Source organism: Polyodon spathula, chromosome 25 (genome assembly GCF_017654505.1).
Source record: "Polyodon spathula isolate WHYD16114869_AA chromosome 25, ASM1765450v1, whole genome shotgun sequence".
NCBI classification, from domain to species: domain Eukaryota; kingdom Metazoa; phylum Chordata; class Actinopteri; order Acipenseriformes; family Polyodontidae; genus Polyodon; species Polyodon spathula.
In genome coordinates this window covers 3,903,692-3,925,030 of record NC_054558.1, presented here as the reverse complement: position 1 = coordinate 3,925,030, position 21,339 = coordinate 3,903,692, and the positions used below count along the sequence as shown (strand labels likewise).

Below are 21,339 nucleotides of genomic sequence, written 5' to 3'. Positions count from 1 at the left end.
TTTGAAGTTTCTGGCAATATTGTAATTACTGACTCTCTGACTAGATGCCTTTATTACTGTTTGACACCTGCACATATGAAACTTTACTTAAATGGTTTTGTATAAGCCATTTACCTTTGACTGAAATAAAAATTAGCAAGTGAAATTGCTGAACCAGCAGTACAAATAGCACTAGACACAGATTGTATCTCTTTCATGGGTTTATATGGTTTTAAAAACCAACACTACACAAATGCTGTGAAATTGCATGCCCTTTGATAATTCAATTGTTGCATGTTCATGTACCTTGCATTTAAAAAAAAAGGTGCCATATTTAACATGCAATAAAAAGATGCATGTACTGGAATCTTTATTATTATGGTAAACTGCCGAGGGTTCGTTTTCAGGTCTGGAGTTAGGATAATAACATGTACCACAGACTCAGTACATAAGCATTTCAAAAAACACAATTTTTTCTTGGTTTATGCGATTGTGCATTGGTATCATTTTTGGAAGATCCTTATTGCTCTGCTTTAACTCCTGAATATTCAATGATACCTCTTTAATTGTAAACCCTCTGCTGCCCAAAGCTTATTGGCTTCACTGCCTGCTGCAAGAGTCTCTGTGGTTTTCTGCAGAGCTGAGTTACTGATTCAGACAGGTTGCTTCGTATTGAGTTCCCAGTGTGCTGAAAATCAACCGGGGGTGAACAGGGCTCGTGGGATACATACTGTACCAGTGCCACTTGAGACGGACCAACCTGGCTCAACTGATAGCAGCGAAGGAGAACAATGGGGAACCAGCTACAGCTTAGATGGTGTAGGTAGTGCAGCATTCGATACAGTGACACTCATATCTCTGCTACATGGGGAACTGACATTTCTCTCTCCACTATAAACATAACAAATGGCTGTAGGTAGTTAGTCAAGTATCTTGAAGAAGTTAACTTTACATCACTTCCAAAACAATCTGTTCGGATTGCTAAAGTAACCCTGTCATAGTGAAGCTATCATAGTCTCATTAGGAATCATGGTAAACCTTTACATTGTGTCTCTAATTACTGTGTATTTACATAGTAGTTACTTAGTAAATACCTGTGCACTTACACATCATTACAATGTTATTATGCACAGTTACAATGTACTTTTTTTTCGCAGGTCGCATTTGATCATATTTACTGTGGGTTCACGGTACCCAGAACACCTGCACCAAACCAGATCTAATTCCTAGTTTTTTTTTTATTCCTGGTCTTGCAAATTGAAATGGGTCTTACTCCGAAGTTCTTGGCTGTAGGGGAAGGCGATGAAGGTGGGGAATCCGACTGTGACTTTCTGCTGCGTGACAGCTCCTTCGTCCGAGGGTACAGGGACGACATCTCAAATCTCAAACAACAAAAAAAAAGAAATCACTGGGATTGGAGTTTAAAAAAATCCAAAATCTCAGTCTAAAGCTGTGCAGAGAATCCCATCCATCCAGAAAAATCCATCACAGTGTTTTATACTCCCCTTCTGAATGTCCTAAACGGTACAGAAAGGGTCAGAGAGCATCCGGAATGATGAGATAAGGAGCCTGTCTCTTCCGATAAGCCGAGACATTAAAAAAACATGTGAAAAAGAATTTAAAAAGACTGCTTTGCTGTAAGAACCCAAAGCTGCCCTATTCTTCCAAAGAGATCTGACACGCTAGTTGTAGTTAAACAAGTATTAAACACTCAAAGCCTCTCTCTCTCTCTCTCTCTCTCTCTCTCTCTCTCTCTCTCTCTCTCTCTCTCTCTCTCTCTCCCTCCCTCCCACGCTCTCTCTAACACACTGACGCTGTTCTCGGACTTGAACACGAAGAGAGGGTTCTGATTTTATGACTAGTATTTCAAGCCCCTATCTTTACACACACATAAGAAAGTTTGGTATGCTCAATCTTGTCGGTGTTTATTCTACTTCTATTCAAACTCACTCGCTCTCACACACATGCCCCTCCCAGCCCTGCTCTTGCTTTGCCTGCTGTTCTGAACCCTTCCTAGCATCTGGGACAGAGCCAGGAGTGTTGCTGCTGCTCTACTGTCCTCTGCTTGGAATGGAGGGGGTGTACAATTCCTTATATGTCCACAGGCAGATGTAGCAGTCTGGACATATAAGTTGCATTAGAAGTTGCAGGTTTATCCTAGTTTAAATTAGACCGTTTGCTATGCAGTAATGTTTCCAAGTCTTATTTGATCCATGTCTGGGGTGACCCTTCTATTCTTTACATGCAATGCACTTTGGCAACCTGAATGAACTGTATACAGTACAGAGGTGTTTTATGAGGTTGGGGTCATGAGGGGCTAAACACAGTAAACATTGAACCCCACAAAAACACTGACGTTTTTCTTTTGTTGTTATCCCCTGTTTAAGCATTTGTAATCATTATTGTAATTTCTATAATGCTTTTTTTTATTTACCGAAGGAAATGCAGACAAAGATGTAGAGATTGTGATCCAAAAGTAATTTTGGCCACACCATTTCAAGTTAGTCAAAGTTCAAAACAAGCTTTCTGGTGGACTTTACAACTCTTTTGACACACTGGTTTAGATTCCTAAACGAAAGTTGTTTTGTTTTGTGCTGTATACTAAACAAAACAAAATGAAAAATGAACAGCATTCTTGAGAGTGATGTTTCCCACCTGCCACAACCCTTCTTGTGACCTTACTTGACGCCCCTCTCCCTGCTATGCTAAGCTGTACATATCTTGGAAAATGTTCACTATCGAGTCTCAAAAATGGAAAAAGTCAAGGCTTTTAGTGCTTCTGGAAGCAGGGAAAGAATTCCCAGTGGCAACTTATACAAGCTTTGGCTGAAGAAGTCAAATGAATATTTGCCAGGACATGTAGGTAGGAAGAAATGTGAAATTGTATTTCTGCCGGCTGTACTATTATGGGAAAAATAAGGTCCTACTATTAAGAACTAAAACTGATGACTGATAGATTTCAAAATGCCTTTTCTGTGTATAAACAGCCACTACAATCTGGAAACATATGTGTTTTTTTTAAAATGTAAAAACAATTTGCACATAATCTAATTTAACACGTGCCTTTCACTTTGTCTCTTTGTCTTACCGTGACTTCTTTGGGTGTGCAGAAGAATCACCAGGTGGCAGCTTGCTGTATGCTGGAAATCAGGTATTTTGATTGGCTGAGAGGGACTTCATGATTTATTAAACGTAATGAAAAGCAAGCAGAAAGAATTTATTACTGTACTTTTCTACTGGACCGTCAACCAGAAGAACAAGCAGCAGCAGTCATGTGCCGACAGGGAGGTCAGCAGTAATAAATAACGAAAAAAAAATAAATGAAGACATTGTAGCATTGCTGGCTTCCTGTGGGCTGTGTCACTGAAAACCTTCTTGAAATACCTATTTTTAGACTGTGAAATAAATGCAGCCCTAACAGTGAGCCACTGAGTTTGAGATTTCTTTTTGCACAAGCATAGCTCTACAAGGGATACTTATTTATATATTGTCTGGAAACAAAGCAACACTTAATTACACCTGTTTTTTTCCACTTATCTGCACATTGCAGCAGAACAGATTACATCCAACACAATGCATCACATCTGGCAGCAGTTATAAGGAAAGTAGATGAATCGCAATTACTCGACATTCAAGACTTATCTGAGGTGGTCCGCTAGAGTTTTGTACGTCATCATAAGATCTTAACCTTAATAGCTAACATATTGCATTTTGAATGGTTAACCTTTTGCAACTATGCTGAAGGCTTTATAGGACAAAACAAAAAAATAAATGAAAAAGTGGGGGTGCACAGAAGACTAAACAAATGATTAATTATTACTTTTTTTTATTTCAGTCCACATATGTCAATGCTCAGCTACTATGATCCACACAATGTAAAGACTTCCATACAGGCATTTCCCAGTGGGCATGCCAAAATCTACCATCACTGTGCAAAACAAAATGAAACAAGCAACAAATGCTAACACTTGGGGATTCCCTCAGTACAGGACAGTATAGTATTTTGATACTATACTGACTCCTGCAGTACAGCTATGGCCTTTACAACACTGGTAATAGGATTCTGTGTATTGTTTTAGCATTCACAGCTTCAGTATACTTAGGGCTTCTGATTTTTGGTTTTAACTGATAAACACCCCCGATAAAAAAGAAAATGAAATCGGTGTACAGGCTAGAAACACTGGAAATGGTTACTCAGTTGAGACTGACTTTACACCCCTTTCCCAGTGCAGTTAGTTATGCAATGTACCTCCTTCCTGACTTGTATCTAGCATTGATTCTTTCTGAATACATAAAACCCACCCCAACTACTGAGTTGTGAGGATTGTGCGCGCTTTTAAAACAAGATCAGAATTCGATACACAGGACTGTTCTTGCTCGCGGGATTTAAAGCTGTACTACAGATAAGTAGGGAGGATTTACACACTAGTGGAATTTAAAACAGAATTACGAATGATACTGAAGGTGTTATACAGCACACTCAGAGACTGTACAACACCGACATACTGATGGAATCTGATAGGGTTTGAACCGTGTCCTGCAGCAGTCTTTCCTGTAGTGAGAACAGCTGCACGGAGGGGATCCACTGTTGACATAAACTAAAAAATCCCAGTGACTTCACTCTGGCGCTATGGGGAGTGTGCAGTGTCCATGCAGGAATGCCGATGGGATTCAGTTTCTTTGGTTTGCTAGCTGTAGGTAAGCATCTATTCCTGTACCCAGCGAGTTGAACGCTTTCAGTTAGACTAAAAAATGCTGGGTCTGTACCTTAACATCAACCACTGAACCAACACGTGAAAATACCTTACATGTGGTATAGCCAATTATTATTATTATTATTATCTGTTTATTTAGCAGATGCCTTTATCCAAGGTGACTTACAGAGACTAGGGTGTGTGAACTATGCATCAGCTGCAGAGTGATTTACAACATTTCTCCTGAAAGACTGAGCACAAGGAGGTGAAATGACTTGCTCGAGGTCACACAGTGAGTCGGTGGCTGAGCCGGGATTTGAACTGGGGACCTCCTTGTTACAAGCCCTTTTCTTTAACCACTGGACCACACAGCTGCCAACAAAATTGGGATGAGGACTTGATTAAAGTCATTAAAATCTTATAAGAAGTTGAGAAAGTTGAGCCAGACTTCACAGCACATAAACATAAACCAGGGCCAAACCCAGCCTGTAATCAGTATGTGAGTTGTCTCTGAAAGATTCCCCATTCCACATGCGGTACCCAAACGTTTAACTGTAGCGCTCCACAGCTCAACAAAAAAGCTAGGTGCCTCCTCACGCGCCTGTTCCAATTGCGGCATTAACTATTACGAACCTCACAATTCATCCCTCACTGTTAGGATGTAACAACATGCTGACGCAAGTCTGCAGTTCGAATTATTTTATTTTTAAAATACTTTTTTTTTTGGTCATTCAGGTATTGGACTTTAAAACCTCTAAAAACCAAGTACCGCTCTTCTTTGAGTAAGCTGGCAACCACTGGGCTTAAACCTGAACCATAACTTTCATAAATCAAATATATTTGCTGTTCATAAATATAGTACATGAGCTGTTTAGAAAAAAGTAGACAAAATGCTGCACTACAGTGAAAGTGTGAGTCCTAAATAGGCATGGGGCAGCACTAAACACACAGGAATGTGTAGGCTGTGTGAAATGGAGTCAAAGACAAGATCGAGTACAGTGTTTAAACAGTCAGGAAGATCTGTGGATTAAAGGAGGCTTTGAAGGAAACTGTGCCCTTTCAAGGTAAGAGGCTGCAAAGACTGCAGATTCGGAGAGCTGCTGTTTTTCCCAAGTATGGTAAGGAATGTCGGGGCTCAAGTTTTCCAGGAAGCTGTTCACATGACCTGGGAAGGGCATGGTACAGGACAGAGTAGGTAAGAGGGAGACACTCTAGACAGAATGGCAGATTTCGCTTGGGGGTTAGAAAGGAGAAAGTCTCTTGATAACCATGTGAAGATGAATGACAGTATTTTAGTTGAAGGCTGTCTGAAAATCTCTCTAAATGACTGAATCCGTTGACAAGGAGAAACATACCTGTTGAGGTTTACATTTCAAAACTGGGAGTCTATTTTATTTGTCAGTGGCAGATCTAAATACTGCCACTGAGCTAGTTTAGATAATTAAAATATGGTCACCTACATTATGAGAATCCAACATCTAATAACAGCACACGTGAGTCTTTTTAACATACCAGCAAAATAATTTTAAAAAGCAGTATTTCTATCACTTAAGAAGAGCAGACATTCTTATTATCAGCTTTTTGTGATTGGTTAGGTTTCTCATTTTTTAACAATCCTTACAATCTGAACTGAATCTGAATCCAATGGGGGGGGGGGGGGGGGGGAGCTAAGACCACGGTATAGTCTTCCTTCAATGTGTGCTCAAGCCATGCCAAGATATCCGGACGAAAAATGTTCAGAAACTATTGGTTGGTAGAACTATGTAATGGTATATGATCTATAATCGGGCAATAAACCCTTCATTTCATTTACATTGTTATTGATTAAAAAATAAAATGTTTGCGCAGTCAAGCGTGACAAAGATTTTGAAGCATTAATCAAAGTTAGTTGCAGTCGCATAAAGATGAGTTAGTTTGGAATGCTAATATCTATTTATTGTCAATTGATGTCTCCTGATTCAAGAGCCCAGTATTTTCTGAAGACATCTATCCACATGTAAGACCATCTTCCCTCTGCCCTTCGTCAATTTCCTCAAGGGGGGGCCACCAGAAGAGACGGGCCCCTGGATCAGTCTTTGATTTCTGGCGTCTCTGGCTGCAAAGACTTTCTCAAACCCCTTTAGTGTTTGGAATAGCCTAGAAGCACAGATACTTTGATCCTTGAGCAGCTTCAGGAATCAAAGGTGCCGCATGCAGTTTCAAAGCCGACTCTGCTTGTTGTTTCTGATGAGCTGAAACACAGCCAGACTTGAGTGTAGCGGGGGAGGAGGCATCTAAGACGGTCACATTGTATTACTTAATGTGACCCCCCCCCCCCAAATGTGAGTGATTTAATACAGTATTTTGTGCGCTCCTCAAAAAAACACCAAAAAAAACCCAAAAACCGTAACTAGAGAAGCAGGTCACAGTGATTACATACTAATTTATAAATAAAAGTGGTAATCCTAAAATATGTATTTAGCAAAATCCTTTCAAATAGCTAAGATAGGAATGGTGCCGATTCAAGTTCACGTCCTTCGCATTTTATCAGCTCCAAAATTAGCAAATAAAACACATCTTTGCAATGATATACCTCTGCTTCTTTTTCTCCCTTTTTATTAGCACTGCCTTCCTGAAAGACCAAGAGCACGTCTCAGTTAAAAGGCATTTGACTTTCCCTTTCGTTTCTATCATGTTTGTTCTGCGTCCCAGCCTTTCAGTAGCAGTTCAGTGCTGCTGTGGAATTCTAATTAGGTGAGGCTATGGTTTCATGCTAGTCACTGCCCAGATAATTTAAGGGACAGTACCTCTTGTCTCCCGCAGGAGACACCGGTTGCTTGGCTGTGGTCTCTGGATTGCCGCCTCTCTTGCAGGGATTGCTGGAGTTCTGACTGGTCATTTAAACCATTCTCCTCTGCTCCTCTCTTGTCAGATCCTGGACAACAAACCCACAACATAGACTGTTACAAGCTTACTTTACTGAGCAGGTCTGTCAATCTAAAAGATAAATACATGACATTCTATAACGCTTTAACTGTTTATCAAATGAGCACCGTCATAACAGAGCTGACATTCTACCGAGGTCAAACTGAGTTTCAAGCTATTACTGGCAGTATTTATATGACTGCTTGGCATTTACTATTCAACCTCCAAATCTGTGTTACACGGCAAACCAACAGAGAAAATGAAGGAGTCTTTTGTACTTTACCAGAATTTTACATGAGCATCAGCACTGATGATGCAAAAAAAAAAACTAGGTCATGACCTTGGTGTCCTCATAGCTACTTACAGCCATGCAAATGACCCCAGATGCAGGACAACTGTATTTCCATCTGCACTAAACCTGTCTGAAAAACTTCATTTTATACCAATATCAACTAAGAGTGGCACCAGTTTCATCTGCAGTCAACCATACAATCTGCTACCCAATGTTAAACAAAGATTGCCTGTAAGTGTCATTTTTTTTTACATGTTTGTCATTTATAAATGAATACCCCACTCTTCAATATTAATATAATAATGTAATGCATTCTGTGTGAATGTTTTATTTTCTGTGGCCCAGGATTTGCCTCTTGCGTCCTTCATTAGAATTAGAGAGATTAAGTTCTGCCTGGCTCTGACAGTCCCAGTTTGGTGTAATCTTGATCTTTTGCTAATGGAAACGAACTAGACTTATATTGAATCGCTTTTTCAATCCAGTCTCAGTAACAGATGGTGATGTGTGATATATTGGGAGCCTCACCACTCCTTTCCACCTCCCTACCCAGCCCTCTGGATGATGACTGGGAGGCGGAGCCACCTCCTGCAAGCCTATTGGTCAGCGCTGTGCCAGGGAAGAGAAAGCAGCCACTCGCAGAGGGTGATGCCAGGGGCGTGGTCGGACTCTCTGCCTGGGACCCAAATAGTGATCGCCGGTAACCAAACTGAGAAGCAGGAAAAAAAAAGTCAGGTTTTAGACCTACTGTAACGAAACACATGCAAATGCATTCTGCATACTTTATTGCAACTAATCTAGCATATCTAAGATACAATTTAAAAAGTGTGAAATGTATCATGTTGCATGTTTACCCTAATTGATCTTCAATGAAATTAAAAAGCAAAAGCAGAAGAGCGATCAATGACTGGTATCATAATAGGAAGAACCAGTAAAATGGTAGATTGGTACTCTGGAACCATATCAGTCCCAGACCATGTGCTACCTGTGCAAATCTATTAGCTGCCAAATGTTGGTAATACTGTGGGCTGCTGATGGTTCTGAGAGGGTATTACAATGGTACACCAAAGGCATGGACTGAATGTCTAAAATACATCAGCAGCATGCAATTCACATACTAAAGATTGTGCTCTGAAGTTTACACGGCATGGCTTTTAAGTTTTTGTAACAGATCTAAATTGATAAACAGTTTAAGTGCTTTAGACTGATTACTGCTGCGGAAAGAACAAAGCCCAGAGCTTAATAGAAGCAGCAACATGTACCATATTCTGCAAACATAATTCAACTGTGTTACTGAACTCAGATGACCCATATGAAAAATAAATATGCGTGTATTTTAAATATCTATACATCCTGGATATCAATATTTTAAGACAACCAGCTCAATATCTTAATTTGTATACCATAAAATCCTGCAAATAATAGGCATGTGGGTTATACTTTGTTCATTTTTCTGTAACAATTCAGTTGATTTCATATATTTACCCATGCAGCTATGTCCAAGTGCAACGTCTCCCATGACTGCGTCAGTATACCACAGATACCAGTAATATATTACAGTCTTGTAGGTTGATTATAACAGATTTTCACTTTGTTCTCTCACCCCAAGTCTAACATATCAGCCCTGCATGGTATACTAACATGTATAATGCTACAAGGAGCTACAAGATAATAGTCAGCTCCTTTTTGCTTGATTATGCGGTGTACGTGTCTTATAGAAGAGCAGCTTCCCGTCACCCCCCTCACCTCCTCCTGACCCCTGGTCCACTGGGGGCTGTGCTCTCCTGGATCCCTCGGAGGCAGCAGCAGGGATTTTGGGACCTTCTTCTCCTCCTCCTGCCTGTCCTGCTCTGCCCCTCTCCTCTCCACTCGGGGGCAGCCAAACGTCTTCTCAGCCTCTCGGAGGTCTGCCAGAGTCACCCCCTGCAAAGATTAAAAGATGATCCTCTGTTAGGAAATGCCACTTTTTTATGACATTCTCAATATCTGTGGTTGCTGCCTCCTGTGTGTGATGCATATTGCTGATGTCCTTGTTTACCCTGAACTATAAAAACACTCAACAGCGATACATTTAGAAATACTACAAAAAAAATTCCAACGCAAAGGCATCAAGAAAGTAAAATCTTTTTTTTTAGTATTTCTGAAATCAGTTTTGATATTTGAATCAACATACTCTGGAGTATTGTTACGTCTACCCTTATTACTGTAGCCACTTTTCGTCCTAATTGCAGCTTTCACAAAAGTGGCCTGCTTCAGAGGGTGGCTTTGCAACGGCTTTGCTTTGGTTTTTGCTCTACTGTGAACGTCTCTGAGTCGGCTCACGCAGGCACCTTGTGAGCAACGCCCCCCGTCAGTCTTCTTCTTAGGAACAGGACACAGGGCATTTACTGTTGTTGAGTGTTTTTATAGTTAAGGATAAAAAAAGGACTGGAGCAATCTAAGTCAGCTGAAACCGCAGACATGACAGATCACACTGTTTTCAAAGTCACCTCTATTTTTGTGTCTCATACTGATATAAAGTACTCAGGCTTCTGATTGGCTGCTGTATTAGTGCTGGTGGAAACAGTACGAGAGGTGGGCAGTGGAAGGGCTGCTACCAGGATGCCCTTTAAGTAAGGGTTCTGATTAAGCTCTTGGATTAAAAACCCAGTGTTGTTGTCGTTTCCGAACCTGTGTTGACCTCCGTGTTTGCCGCGCCTGTCTCGACCGCGCCTTCCTCTGAGACTCCGCCTCCTCATCGCGCGCAGGTGTGAGGTACGACCTGGAATGATAAACCGAGACATTTATTAGAAAATACTTCATAAAGCCACCTGAAGCTTTACACTAGCAAGGCATCATTAAAACGTTAATGTCAATGGTTAGTCTTTTTTAAGCATCATCTAAATCTGTACTGACAAATGGTCCCCTAGACTGTGATTTTTACCTTTGCACTTCAGTGCCTGTGGCCAGAGCTCTTTCACAGTGTCCTCCAATGATGATGTGGTCAGTTACAGGTTCAATAAGGATTTTATCAGGGTAATTGCTCTTAAAACCCTTATAATTTTTATTTTTTTTTTTAGCTTGTGCCCCGATCAATACCAATATTCCCCTTTTCATATATATTTGTTTGAAATGGTTTGCAGATTTATTAAAGGCACATTGCACTCTTCCTGACAAGCACGTTTCAGTAATTCCATCTGATTCTGACAGCAAAGCATTTGGGAATTAAAGGACAGCTGTACAATTAATGACTTCCCAAACTGGGACATACTCTCTATTACTGAAAAAATCCCTAAGGCGGTGTTAATATTGACAGATTAAAATATGTAATGATAGAACATTTCTTAGAAATGTATGCATGCATATATATATATATATATATATATATATATATATATAGATAGATAGATAGATAGATAGATAGATAGATAGATAGATAGATAGATAGATAGATAGATAGATGCATTTTATAGTACCATATGCATGCGTGTAATAAGTTTTACCTATCTACTCCCTGCATCCATTTGACATGTAGAGTACTTGATGCATCACCCATTCAGAATATCAATATTGATTCAAATAACATAGGTACTAATCAAGTACAGTATGCAATACACAGTATATAAACACACACTCACACGCAGACCCACGGAGCAATACTGACAAATCAATAAATATATGGGAGGCATCGCATTTTACAATACAGTTTGTGTTACACTGCAGTCAGGAGATGAATTAAATTTGAATGATAGTCTAATATGCTAAAGCAGTGACAGGTTAAAACACAGAACGTACGAATTTGAGTATTTCAGTACCTGGTTATGCAGGCTTGCATGTCTGCTGTGAAGGTCAGGGGCTGGAGTAAGCAGAGTTGTGGAGAGACTGCAGTATCTGGTCTGGGACGGCACTGGCACAGGCTCCAGCTGAAGAGAGCGAGGGGGACACAGCCCCTGAATAGCAAGCAGAGAGACAGGCAGGCTATGGGACACTTCACCACGCTACGCTATCTGTAAGTGCCTGATTCAAATACAAAAGGGGAGGGCGTGCCATTTAAAGCTCCTCAAATCTTTATCTGTTCTCCTTTCCAGCCACGGCAATACGCTGTATCAATTTCTATTTTAACCTACCTGCTGTGATAAGTCCCTTTACGTCTTCTGCGCAAGCAGATACTGCAACATCAGCAGCAGCTCTGAATGTTCAGCAGAGGAGCTCAGTGGTTGGAGTGCAGGGCTGCAGTATGGAAGGTAGTAAGCTTGATTAGCACACGGCTAAGAGTGCTAGGTTGCAGTATCGAAGGTAGTAGGGCTTGGTTAAGCTGTGGGATTGCTGAAGTGCATGACTAGTGTAAAATGTGGTGGGTTTGAGAATGTAAATGGTTAGAGCACTGGTTTTCAGGGTGGAAGGTAGTGGGTCCTCTATGTGTAGATCACTGGTAAAAGTTCTGCACTGCAATGTGGAAGTTCAGTACAGTATCCTTGCTTTTAGTGAGTTTACAAAGAAGTCGGAACACTATGGGACCTGAGAAGCGAATACCCTGCTATGCCAGGGACATTAATTACTATTTGGCAGAACCCTTCGGAAAAGGAATTATTTTTCTAGTTCAATAACCTTGAGAGAAATAATTACAGTACAAGAACATGCACTATCCCAGGCAAGGAGGGGGGAAGAGGGTCGATCAGTCAAGTAAATGAACAGAGATTTGAGAAAGATTTTTTTAATATAATTGTGTCTCTGGGTGTCCAATACTGAGTTGTACTAATTTTAATATGGGTAAGAAAAGAACATAACCACCTGTTTGTACATAGGCGAGACTCTCTTATTTTCAAAGGGAATTGATTAGAATGACCACTATATACATGTGGTCTTGAATTGGTGGGATCCATTTATCATACCTGGATGTTGTCTCTAGGTGTCGACAGGGCTTGAACCAGAGTTTGATCGTAAAGACCTCATTTATTTTTACTTATTTTATCTACCTGTATTAGTCTCTCCTCCTTATTGCATTCATTAGCTTGCTATCCCTACATTTTACAATCATTGCTGGGCAATACCAACCTAATTTTATAGGTTTTTTCATTAAAAAATGATTTGCGAAGTAACAAGTATCATACTTTCTATATGTGTACCATTCGTACAAAAAAAAAAACCCATAAGAGATACTTGTAAGATCCGAGTACATGGAACACCCATAGTCTTTACTAGTTTGACAGTAAGGCATCAAACTAATTATCAGTCGTACTGAAATAACTTTAAATTCTTATTGAACCAGGCTGCCCAGAGTTGAAAAGCTCCCCATGCCACTGATTTGGCACAATGCACTACCCAACACCACTCGTATGACAGCCTGTCAATCAGCCAAAACTGTGACAACTCTTCGCCCCTCTGCTGTAAAGCGTCCTCCCAGGAGCCCCTTGTTATTGTCACAGCTGTTCGTATGGTCTCAATCTCTGGTTCTAAAGCTATATCTATATCGATATCTATATCTATATATATCTATATCTATATCTATATATATATATATATATATATATATATATTAGAATTGAGATCAGTTTAATGTGTGCTACAGATCAAATGGTATTATATGATCAAGCCTGACTTACAGGAAAACCTGTGTACTGGTTTAATACAGTATATAGTCCATGAAATCCAGGACAGACACATGCTGTCTCTCTGAACATGCTGGTAGGTTGCCGTGTATTTTGCCCGTTTCGTTTTTAAACAGGAGCAGGAGACCAACGGGGAGCTGTCTTTTCACTGTGTAAAATGCGTTGTCTGCTGAAGTAGGCCAAAGGCACTCTGAGCTGCTGTATCCAGAGCCCTCATTGTTGTGCAGGGAGGGGCGAAGATGAATCTCTTTGGCTATATGAGGAAACTTGACCCCCCCACATACAACTCTGAGTCCTGGAGGACTTCAGGCTGCCACGCACTTCTTTTATCTCAATTTAGAAAGTGCAGCTTCCCGGGCGGCGACTTCACAGAGAAACCAGGCAGTTTATTCAGAGAACATTCCTGCCAGACAGCAACAGGGAAAAATTTCAGCTTATCAGGGTGTGAGTTATTTAACAGTCACAGAGGCACCTGATACAGTGTTCGGGTGATCACTGGGTGCGTACTTAACTCTGCTGGAAAATGCACCCTTGTGTGATCATTTCTGGTCATTTTTACTTTTAGGAAAATCAATGCTCAGTTAATATGTGTCAAGTGGAAGAGCTGTAAGGACATTACTGTCTAGTAGTCAGGAAGTGACACGGGCGATATTGGACAGACAAGGTCAAGAACCAAAATGTAACAAGAGTTTTTATTGTGATTAGAAACAGGTAAATAGTGCCCTTTATTGCTATTTTTAAACATTATAAAACTCGTTCACAGATCTATTCATCGTTCCAGTGTTTTGTTTCTGCTGCACTTTTATTTTAAGCTAGACATTCTGAATGTTCCGCATTCACCCACCATGTGCTAGTGCCCTGGAGCAACCTGACTGGTGGATGAAAGTTCTGAGTTTTCTCCAATTGTTTTAACACATTAATAAGCTCTTAGTACCCACACTGCAAAACAGCTCTGGCACGTATTTCACTGCGAGCGATGCATTCAATTTAGAAACAGATGCAATTGCTGCAGTGAAGCCAAGTCAAAGATTCCTGCCGGAAATCCCTGCCACTTTCTTTCAATTCCAAAGCTTTGAAGGTCATTTGCAGCGTGAGTCCGAAGGCTCTCCCAGAATCGAATCAGTTCAAGTTGAAAGCAAGCACCAGAACACGGAGAGGTGCCTCCTCAGCAGAGCCCCCAACAAAACTATAAAAGCCATGCCCACAACACCTAGGGTTGATTTTTATTAAAGGAGTTTCATCCGCAATAAGAAAAACAGAATCGAGACTACCCATAGCACACAGTGAAACGCTCATGAGCCCAACGTGAGATTACAACTGGTAGCTCTGTACCACCCAACTGCATTAACTTTAACTGGGAAATTAATAAGAATATTGGAGGGGGAAGAAAAATCAATAGATAGAGCAAATATGGGTCAATTTAAATTTAAATTTGAAAAACACAAACAAAAAATGATTTTGTCTTTCCTTAAATTCCCTTTCCCTGCCACTAAAAGTGAAATACATTTAGCTAAATAATGTGGAGTCTGCATGCTGTAAATGAATGTACGATACAAACGCTTATGTAGACAGCATATGCATGTATAACTCTGTGTAGTGCATATACAAAATATACAAGGTGCTACAGATGGCTTTATAGAAACTATATATTTCTATTGGGTATGTTTTTTCAGCTAGTACTCTTCTATACCCTGATCTTAAAACTTTTGTCTAAGTATTACTAGTTTTCCATTGAAAAATCACAGGATGAAACCACTTGAAATTCATTCATTTAACACCAGAGGGAGCTACTGCTGTAAAGAACATGTGAGATCAGGAAAGCATTTTTTAATAGAGTTGTATTTATTTGCACTTTTTAACAAAAGAATAGTGTGTTTGTGTGTCACTTTTTATGTTTCACCCACATCATTGAAATTCTACTAAATGTGTATATATATTTATTACAGAGGAAAAAAAAATGCCGCCTTGCATGTGTACCTTTGACCAATAAAAAGACATTTCCTGTCCTATGAACCATGGGAGTCGAAACAGCTGCCAAAATTAAAAAATAAAGTTGAACCTTTCCTGCCCCCCCCCCCCCCCCCCCCTGTTTGCATAGCTCACAAGCAGAGCAGCCAGGGTGTTTGCCTCGCTGTGCCCGTCTCCTGTGCTTCACCGTTTAGGCACACGCCATCCAGCTGACCGTGGCGCTGGTGGGGCCGGGCTCCCCTATCCTGTCAACCTGCACAGTGAAGCCAGAGTGACCGGGATCCAAGACCTTGACCGTCACCCCCAGGCTGGCTCGAGCGAGTCCCACAGTGATGACTGGCAGCCTAGCCACAGGCTCGGGGAAGGAGACTGATCTCAGCAAGGGCCAGGTACACTCCTCCCCACAGAGAGCCTCCACTTCCCCTGAAAAACCTGCAGGCACAGGAAAGCTGTCAGTGTTAGGACTGAAAGAACTGCAGGCCAGCGAGCACGGGTCACAATCGGATAGTGATCCTGCGATTCAGTGGGATACGTTTACATGTATTTATTCAGATAGTTATTCTTTCTTTAACCAAAAAAACTAAAACCAGACAGAAGCTGGCTATAGTCGAGATTAACCATGTCCGTGCTTCAGCTTAGTTTACTACTTCTACACCCTTGACAAAATGTTTAAGCTAAACTCTAGGAGACATCAGCCACTAAATGTATTCAGTACACGCTTTACTGGATTTGCCTTGATTTGCCTTACCTGGACAGTTTATTTTAGCACACTCTGTACTGCTCACCAAATGGGGGTCACTGCAGAGTTTAGCAGAGCTTAATCACACAATTCCTGCGTCGTTTATTTTTTTCTTTGCTTGCTGGATTGTGCATCTTCTCAGCAGATCTGACACAATCAATAAATCTGTGTCTAAGTGTTTAATTTACTGCTGTATTATAAACCGAATATTTGTAAGCGTGGAAGCTGGTGCTTGCTTGTATAAGAAACGCTGTCATTTGTTAAAATGCGTACGATTTTACAGAGCACCAGATCTCACTCTGGGGGAGTCTCTGTAGCCATTATAATACAATCACATGAATGATGAAGGATAACTCACAATGCTGCACAGTCTCACTCACTCTGCTCTCCAGCTGCTCCAGTGCCTGTCTGACACTCTGTATCTCCCCCTGCTGGCTAGCCTGGGGAAGACTCTCAAGCTGAAAACACAACCCATGACACCAGTCAAACTTGAAACACAACCAATGAAAACAGGTGCACCTGAAGTACATCTGATATCCTTCACACCCTGTAACTCTGAATGGATTGTGTAACTTGCCAGCCTGCCTGTCTGTCTCATCCCGGTACATTCTGGAAATTAAATTGTGATGCACTGCCAGTTAATGAAGCAGACCTTACAAACACTTTGGTGTTCAGTTAGGCAGGTGCTAATGGAGTGAGCCCTGCTCCCAGGAGCTGTCACATTCCATCAAGACACAATGCTTTCTGTCGGGGGCGTGTCTGCAGGTCTTGACAAGGACTCCCTCGTAGCCAGACCGACGTGCCTCTGGGCCAGCATGGGGAAACCACAGCTTTTTATTTATTTATTTATTTTTTTGTAAGCCTGATTGTTTTCATTCTTCTTCTGAATCTTACTAAATGCAGGTGCAGGAGTTCCTTAGTTTTTGCTCCAGTGCAAAAGTTTATTTAAAAAGTAAAAGGTTTATTTTAGAATCTAGATGCTGTTAAATAATACAATTCTTTTAGTTTTTTTCAAGTTCTGAAATACAAAGGGCACATTTTCAGAAACCTTTACTTTTCTAATAATTTAAGCAGTAAAATGCATTTTTACTGCAATAAAGGTTTTTTTCATGCTTTTACTCACTTAAAATTGTTTAACTAGAAACAAACAACCCAGAATTTGAAATGTAACTCTTGGATGCAAACTTTGCTCTGCGTCACAACAATGTCCGCTGTATCAGAGCAGCCTCATGAAGCACGAGGAAAAATCATTTCCAGACTGGTTACTGAAGCAAGGACATGGTGAATGGTTACCTTGTCGATTCGGGCTTGGGAAGCCTCGAGCGAGGAGCCCAGCTCTGTGTTCCAGTTCTGGGTTTGCCTGCTCTGGTCCGTCAGCTCCTGGCGAATGGAGTTCAGCTCCTCATCCAGGGAGGCCCTCTGAGCCTCAGCAACCTGCATCACCTTCCTGCAACACCCACAGACCACGAGACCATTGGCAAGAGGGGCGTCGTGATTAACGCTGGTTCATAATTCAATCATGTGACCATGGGGAGACGGTCATGCAATCTGAGAGAATTCTGACCTGTCTCTCTTGGATCACCAGACAGCCACACAGCAGGAGAGTCGAGAGAACTTGCTAAACTTAGGTACCTGTATGTCAGCCATTGTTGCATTATATATGAGTACACTATAAATGAATAGCACTATTTTATCAATATAGAGTTTAAATCTCACAATTTCTGATGCTTTGCGCAATCAAAGTGTAAACCATGTAGTACCTTTACAGCATTCAATACTTTTTAAACCAAATATTTGTTAAAACTAATAGCTGGAACAAAAGAATAATGCCATCCTATGCAACAAACCTGACATTAGCCAGTTCCTGTTCGCCTTTAATCATCTCTGCCTTCTGATTGGCACCAGACTCCTTCAGCGACAGGACTTCCTTCCCCTGCTCCTCCAATTGAGACGTCAGGGCGTTGAGCAGCTTGGCATGGCGGTCAAGCTGGACCTCCATTTCCACAGCATTGCCAGCGAGAGCCTGAAGGGTCTTGCCTAGCCTTGCAGCCTCCTCTCGGACTTCCACCAGCGCCAGGTTGTGAGTCATGGAAGACTCCTCCAAAACGCCCACCCTCCCCATGTACCCAGTGATAGTACCAGACAAGGAGTCGACATTTTCTCTCAGTTCGGAGCTCGTATGCATGATGCTGTCGAGCTGCCGCTGCAGCAATTCCAGCTCGGTGGTCTTGAGAAGCTCTACAAGGTCCTGGGTTTTCCGCAGCTCCTCTTTGGGGGCTGAAGATTCCTTTAATTCATCCAGGCCCGTCTTTATCTGTGCCTGCAGGGCGGACAGTTTACTGGGCAGGTCAGAAGTCAGGGCGTGGTCCATGGCGACCGTGGCCTTGCTGACGCGCTTCTCTATCAGGATGTGAGTCTCTTCCAGACCGCTCAACCTCTGCTCGTATGCCATAATGCTGGACAGCTGCACGGGAGAGAGAGAGAGAGAGAGAGAGAGAGAGAGAGAGAGAGAGAGAGAGAGAGAGTGAGGCAGAGAACTGACTCATGAAAAGTCAAAATAATAAACAAAATGTACATTTGTAGCATTTTAATATTGCTTCTCATCCAACTGGTAGGGATAGATGTCCAGCTTTTGCATTCAGCTCTCAGACAAAAAAAAAACAAACTATTCTCTATGCCTTCTTTGCATATTGTAATGCTTTTTTCTTTCAATCCAGGCCTTTGTTCTATTGGTGAATAATTAAAAACATGTCCATTAAAGTTTTGAATGAAAGCAGCAAATCTGATATTCGTTTAAAAAAAAAAAAAAATTATTATGACTTACAATTAGTTTTAAGTTTAAACAGTTGCACATTTATGGGATCACCTTGAGATTGTAAGTTAAAGAATTCTCTCACGGACCAGGGGAAAAAAAAGTAATTCTGTAATTCTACGAGTGGAAACCTTCACATGCTAAAATGTATGGAACCTTGTGTCCCAGCATGTGTTTAAGGGTAGCAGATGCTGCAAATTGAGGATGTGAAAAGCCAATCAGAATGGAGAAACTGCAGTAAATGATACACACATAATCAAATCAGGCTGCTGTTGGTTACCTTGGTATATTAATTTGACTAACAAACTACAACTGTGCGGTCACAATAGTTGCTTCCCTGTAATGCACAGCGTGTTTCAAGCTGCATGATCTTGTGCCGGGGGAGGATTGGCTAAGGCAGTGAGCAATCGCAATGGTGTCAGACTGCACAGCTTGAACGCGCCTTTTGAAGACAGGCCTTGCCCTTAGGCTGGGGTAGGAAACCTAAAAAAACAAACCGATTCCAAATCTCAGAGCTAGCTTGGGACAGGAGCACTGCATACAAAGCAGCCCTGACAGTAATGACCCAATTAGGACTTAACAATGTGGCGGACATGGGACCAGACCTCAAAAGATATTTAGTTACAACAACAAAGTTGTTCCAGCGCCTCCTCAAGACACACCTGTTCAGAGGGCACCTGTAAACCCCACACCTCTAGACTATTCGGCACCCAATTGTACCAGTACTTGCATCAGCTTGTACCTGCACTGCACTGCCCAACCCCTCCCCCCCCCCAGCTGTTTTGTTGACAGCTTGGCTTTGTTGTTTAGGCTCGGAAATATGATTCTACACTTGCACAGGCAGCGCTCACTAAACTGTATGGCATTTTGCCTTAAAGGTGTACCAGACTTTCTCAGGGTTATCATCTGCTCACCGTTGTCTCTAATTGTTCAGCTACATTCTAAGCATGTGTTTGAAAACGTCAGCACTATCACACACCCTGTCCTCAGTGTTGGTCCCCACCAATTCGATTCCCCGCTGCTTTATTTGCTGGACATCTCCTCCACGGCTCTCTCAAGTCCAACGAGGAAGAGAGGGTTGATATATAGTGTTGTTTCAAATTAAAAACAAATACTACAGCCTTATTTGAACTGTAGTCTTTGTTTTCAGTTGCTAGCACTACAAAGCGATGTTGTTAGTTTTCGTATGTCAGGCAATGCCAGCGCAATTACTTTAGCAACACGACTTGTTTATTTTTTCTGAACTACTTAGTTCATAGGGAAGGAAACAAATTCAGGTAATTGGGATGGGGGCAGTTAAAAAAATAATTACACAAAAGAACCATCAAAAGACTCTGCATACCTTTTCGTTCGCTTCTCGGAGCTGCTCGCCGACATTCTCCAACTGAGCGAGTTTGCTCTGCAAGCGCACGAAGCTGTCTGCCAGGGAAGTTGCAGTTTGGTGCTGCTGGAAACAGAACCAAGCCGCGGTAGCACCTCCAGCCACGAACAGCAGGAATAAAACAAGCACCGACCCGCTGTGACTGCCTCCTCCTCCCTGCGGCTCCGGGTCAACAGCAGCGGGGCTGGGTGAGTTCTCCTCGGGTCTGTGATTGAGTTTTCCTTTGCGGTGTTTCGCTGTCATTTTATTTATTTATTTATTTATTTATTTATTTTGACAGATTGCTGTGAGAAAAAACGAACTAGTATTACTTGCTAAATAAATATCTTGATAAATTGTTAAATAATAGAGCTCATGCTCTTCACTTTTATTTGTGTCTTCACTGATTCAAAAGTGTCAAAGTCACTTAAAAACTTGGATGAAGATGCTCATTCAAATGAATGCATTCTCTCATCAGGCCGTACAGAACGGCAACGGGCCAATATAAACACAGTCAAGGTGGGACGAGCTGCTATTCCAAATGTGGAAATCACTGTGCCGGGATATAGTACTCTGTCCAATAAAACGTGGATACAGCTTTGACAGGGCGTAGCCCACATGTAACCGGCCTATCGTTATGGAGCCGCTCAGCTGCGGCGCTGCGCTGTTGTCTAATAATCAAGAGACAGGCGCATTTCGGTGTCTTTGTATTATTATTACTCAAAGTACAGCCGGTTATTTTCAGAACAACCGATGAATGTTTGCTCAGCTTGAGCCGAGCAGGATGGTGTTACAAGCTGCTTGTTTTTAAAAGTAACTATAGCAGTGGCATTTAACAATAGCGCATATATAACTAACTACAGTATTTGAAAACTATACATCCCAGACACTGTACATACAACAAGCCAGTAGAAGGACTATTGTATGTTTAACTTGAAAACGTTAATTATTTATTATTATTATTTATTTATAAATTTATATGGGTACATTTAGAACATATTTCAAT

General features: G+C 41.4%; 2 protein-coding genes across 6 annotated transcripts in view; both read right to left on the bottom strand.

Moving 5' to 3' along the window:
- LOC121299792 (protein phosphatase 1 regulatory subunit 12B-like) overlaps nucleotides 1-11,877 on the bottom strand; it is a 27,504-nt gene extending 15,627 nt beyond the window's left edge. For 2 of the 5 annotated variants that reach the window (XM_041227865.1, XM_041227866.1), the window contains exons 1-5: nucleotides 11,661-11,877; nucleotides 10,537-10,627; nucleotides 9,613-9,789; nucleotides 8,395-8,575; nucleotides 7,460-7,587 (exon numbers count right to left, since the gene is read on the bottom strand). In XM_041227865.1, coding sequence (XP_041083799.1) covers nucleotides 7,460-7,587; nucleotides 8,395-8,575; nucleotides 9,613-9,789; nucleotides 10,537-10,627; nucleotides 11,661-11,680 — 597 coding nt within the window. In that variant the 5' untranslated portion in view covers nucleotides 11,681-11,877. The remainder of the gene's footprint in view (nucleotides 1-7,459; nucleotides 7,588-8,394; nucleotides 8,576-9,612; nucleotides 9,790-10,536; nucleotides 10,628-11,660) is intronic. The other 3 variants (XM_041227863.1, XM_041227862.1, XM_041227864.1) reach the window with 3 other exon arrangements.
- Nucleotides 11,878-14,170: 2,293 nt separating this feature from the next.
- On the bottom strand, nucleotides 14,171-20,863 carry zgc:66479 (uncharacterized protein LOC327541 homolog). The gene is made up of 5 exons (XM_041227854.1): nucleotides 20,316-20,863; nucleotides 18,009-18,625; nucleotides 17,455-17,608; nucleotides 16,520-16,619; nucleotides 14,171-15,854 (listed from the first exon to the last, which is right to left on the bottom strand). The coding sequence occupies exons 1-5, from the start codon at nucleotides 20,595-20,597 to the stop codon at nucleotides 15,613-15,615; spliced, it is 1,395 nt and encodes a 464-aa protein (XP_041083788.1). The 5' UTR covers nucleotides 20,598-20,863; the 3' UTR covers nucleotides 14,171-15,612.
- Nucleotides 20,864-21,339: the final 476 nt, after the last annotated feature.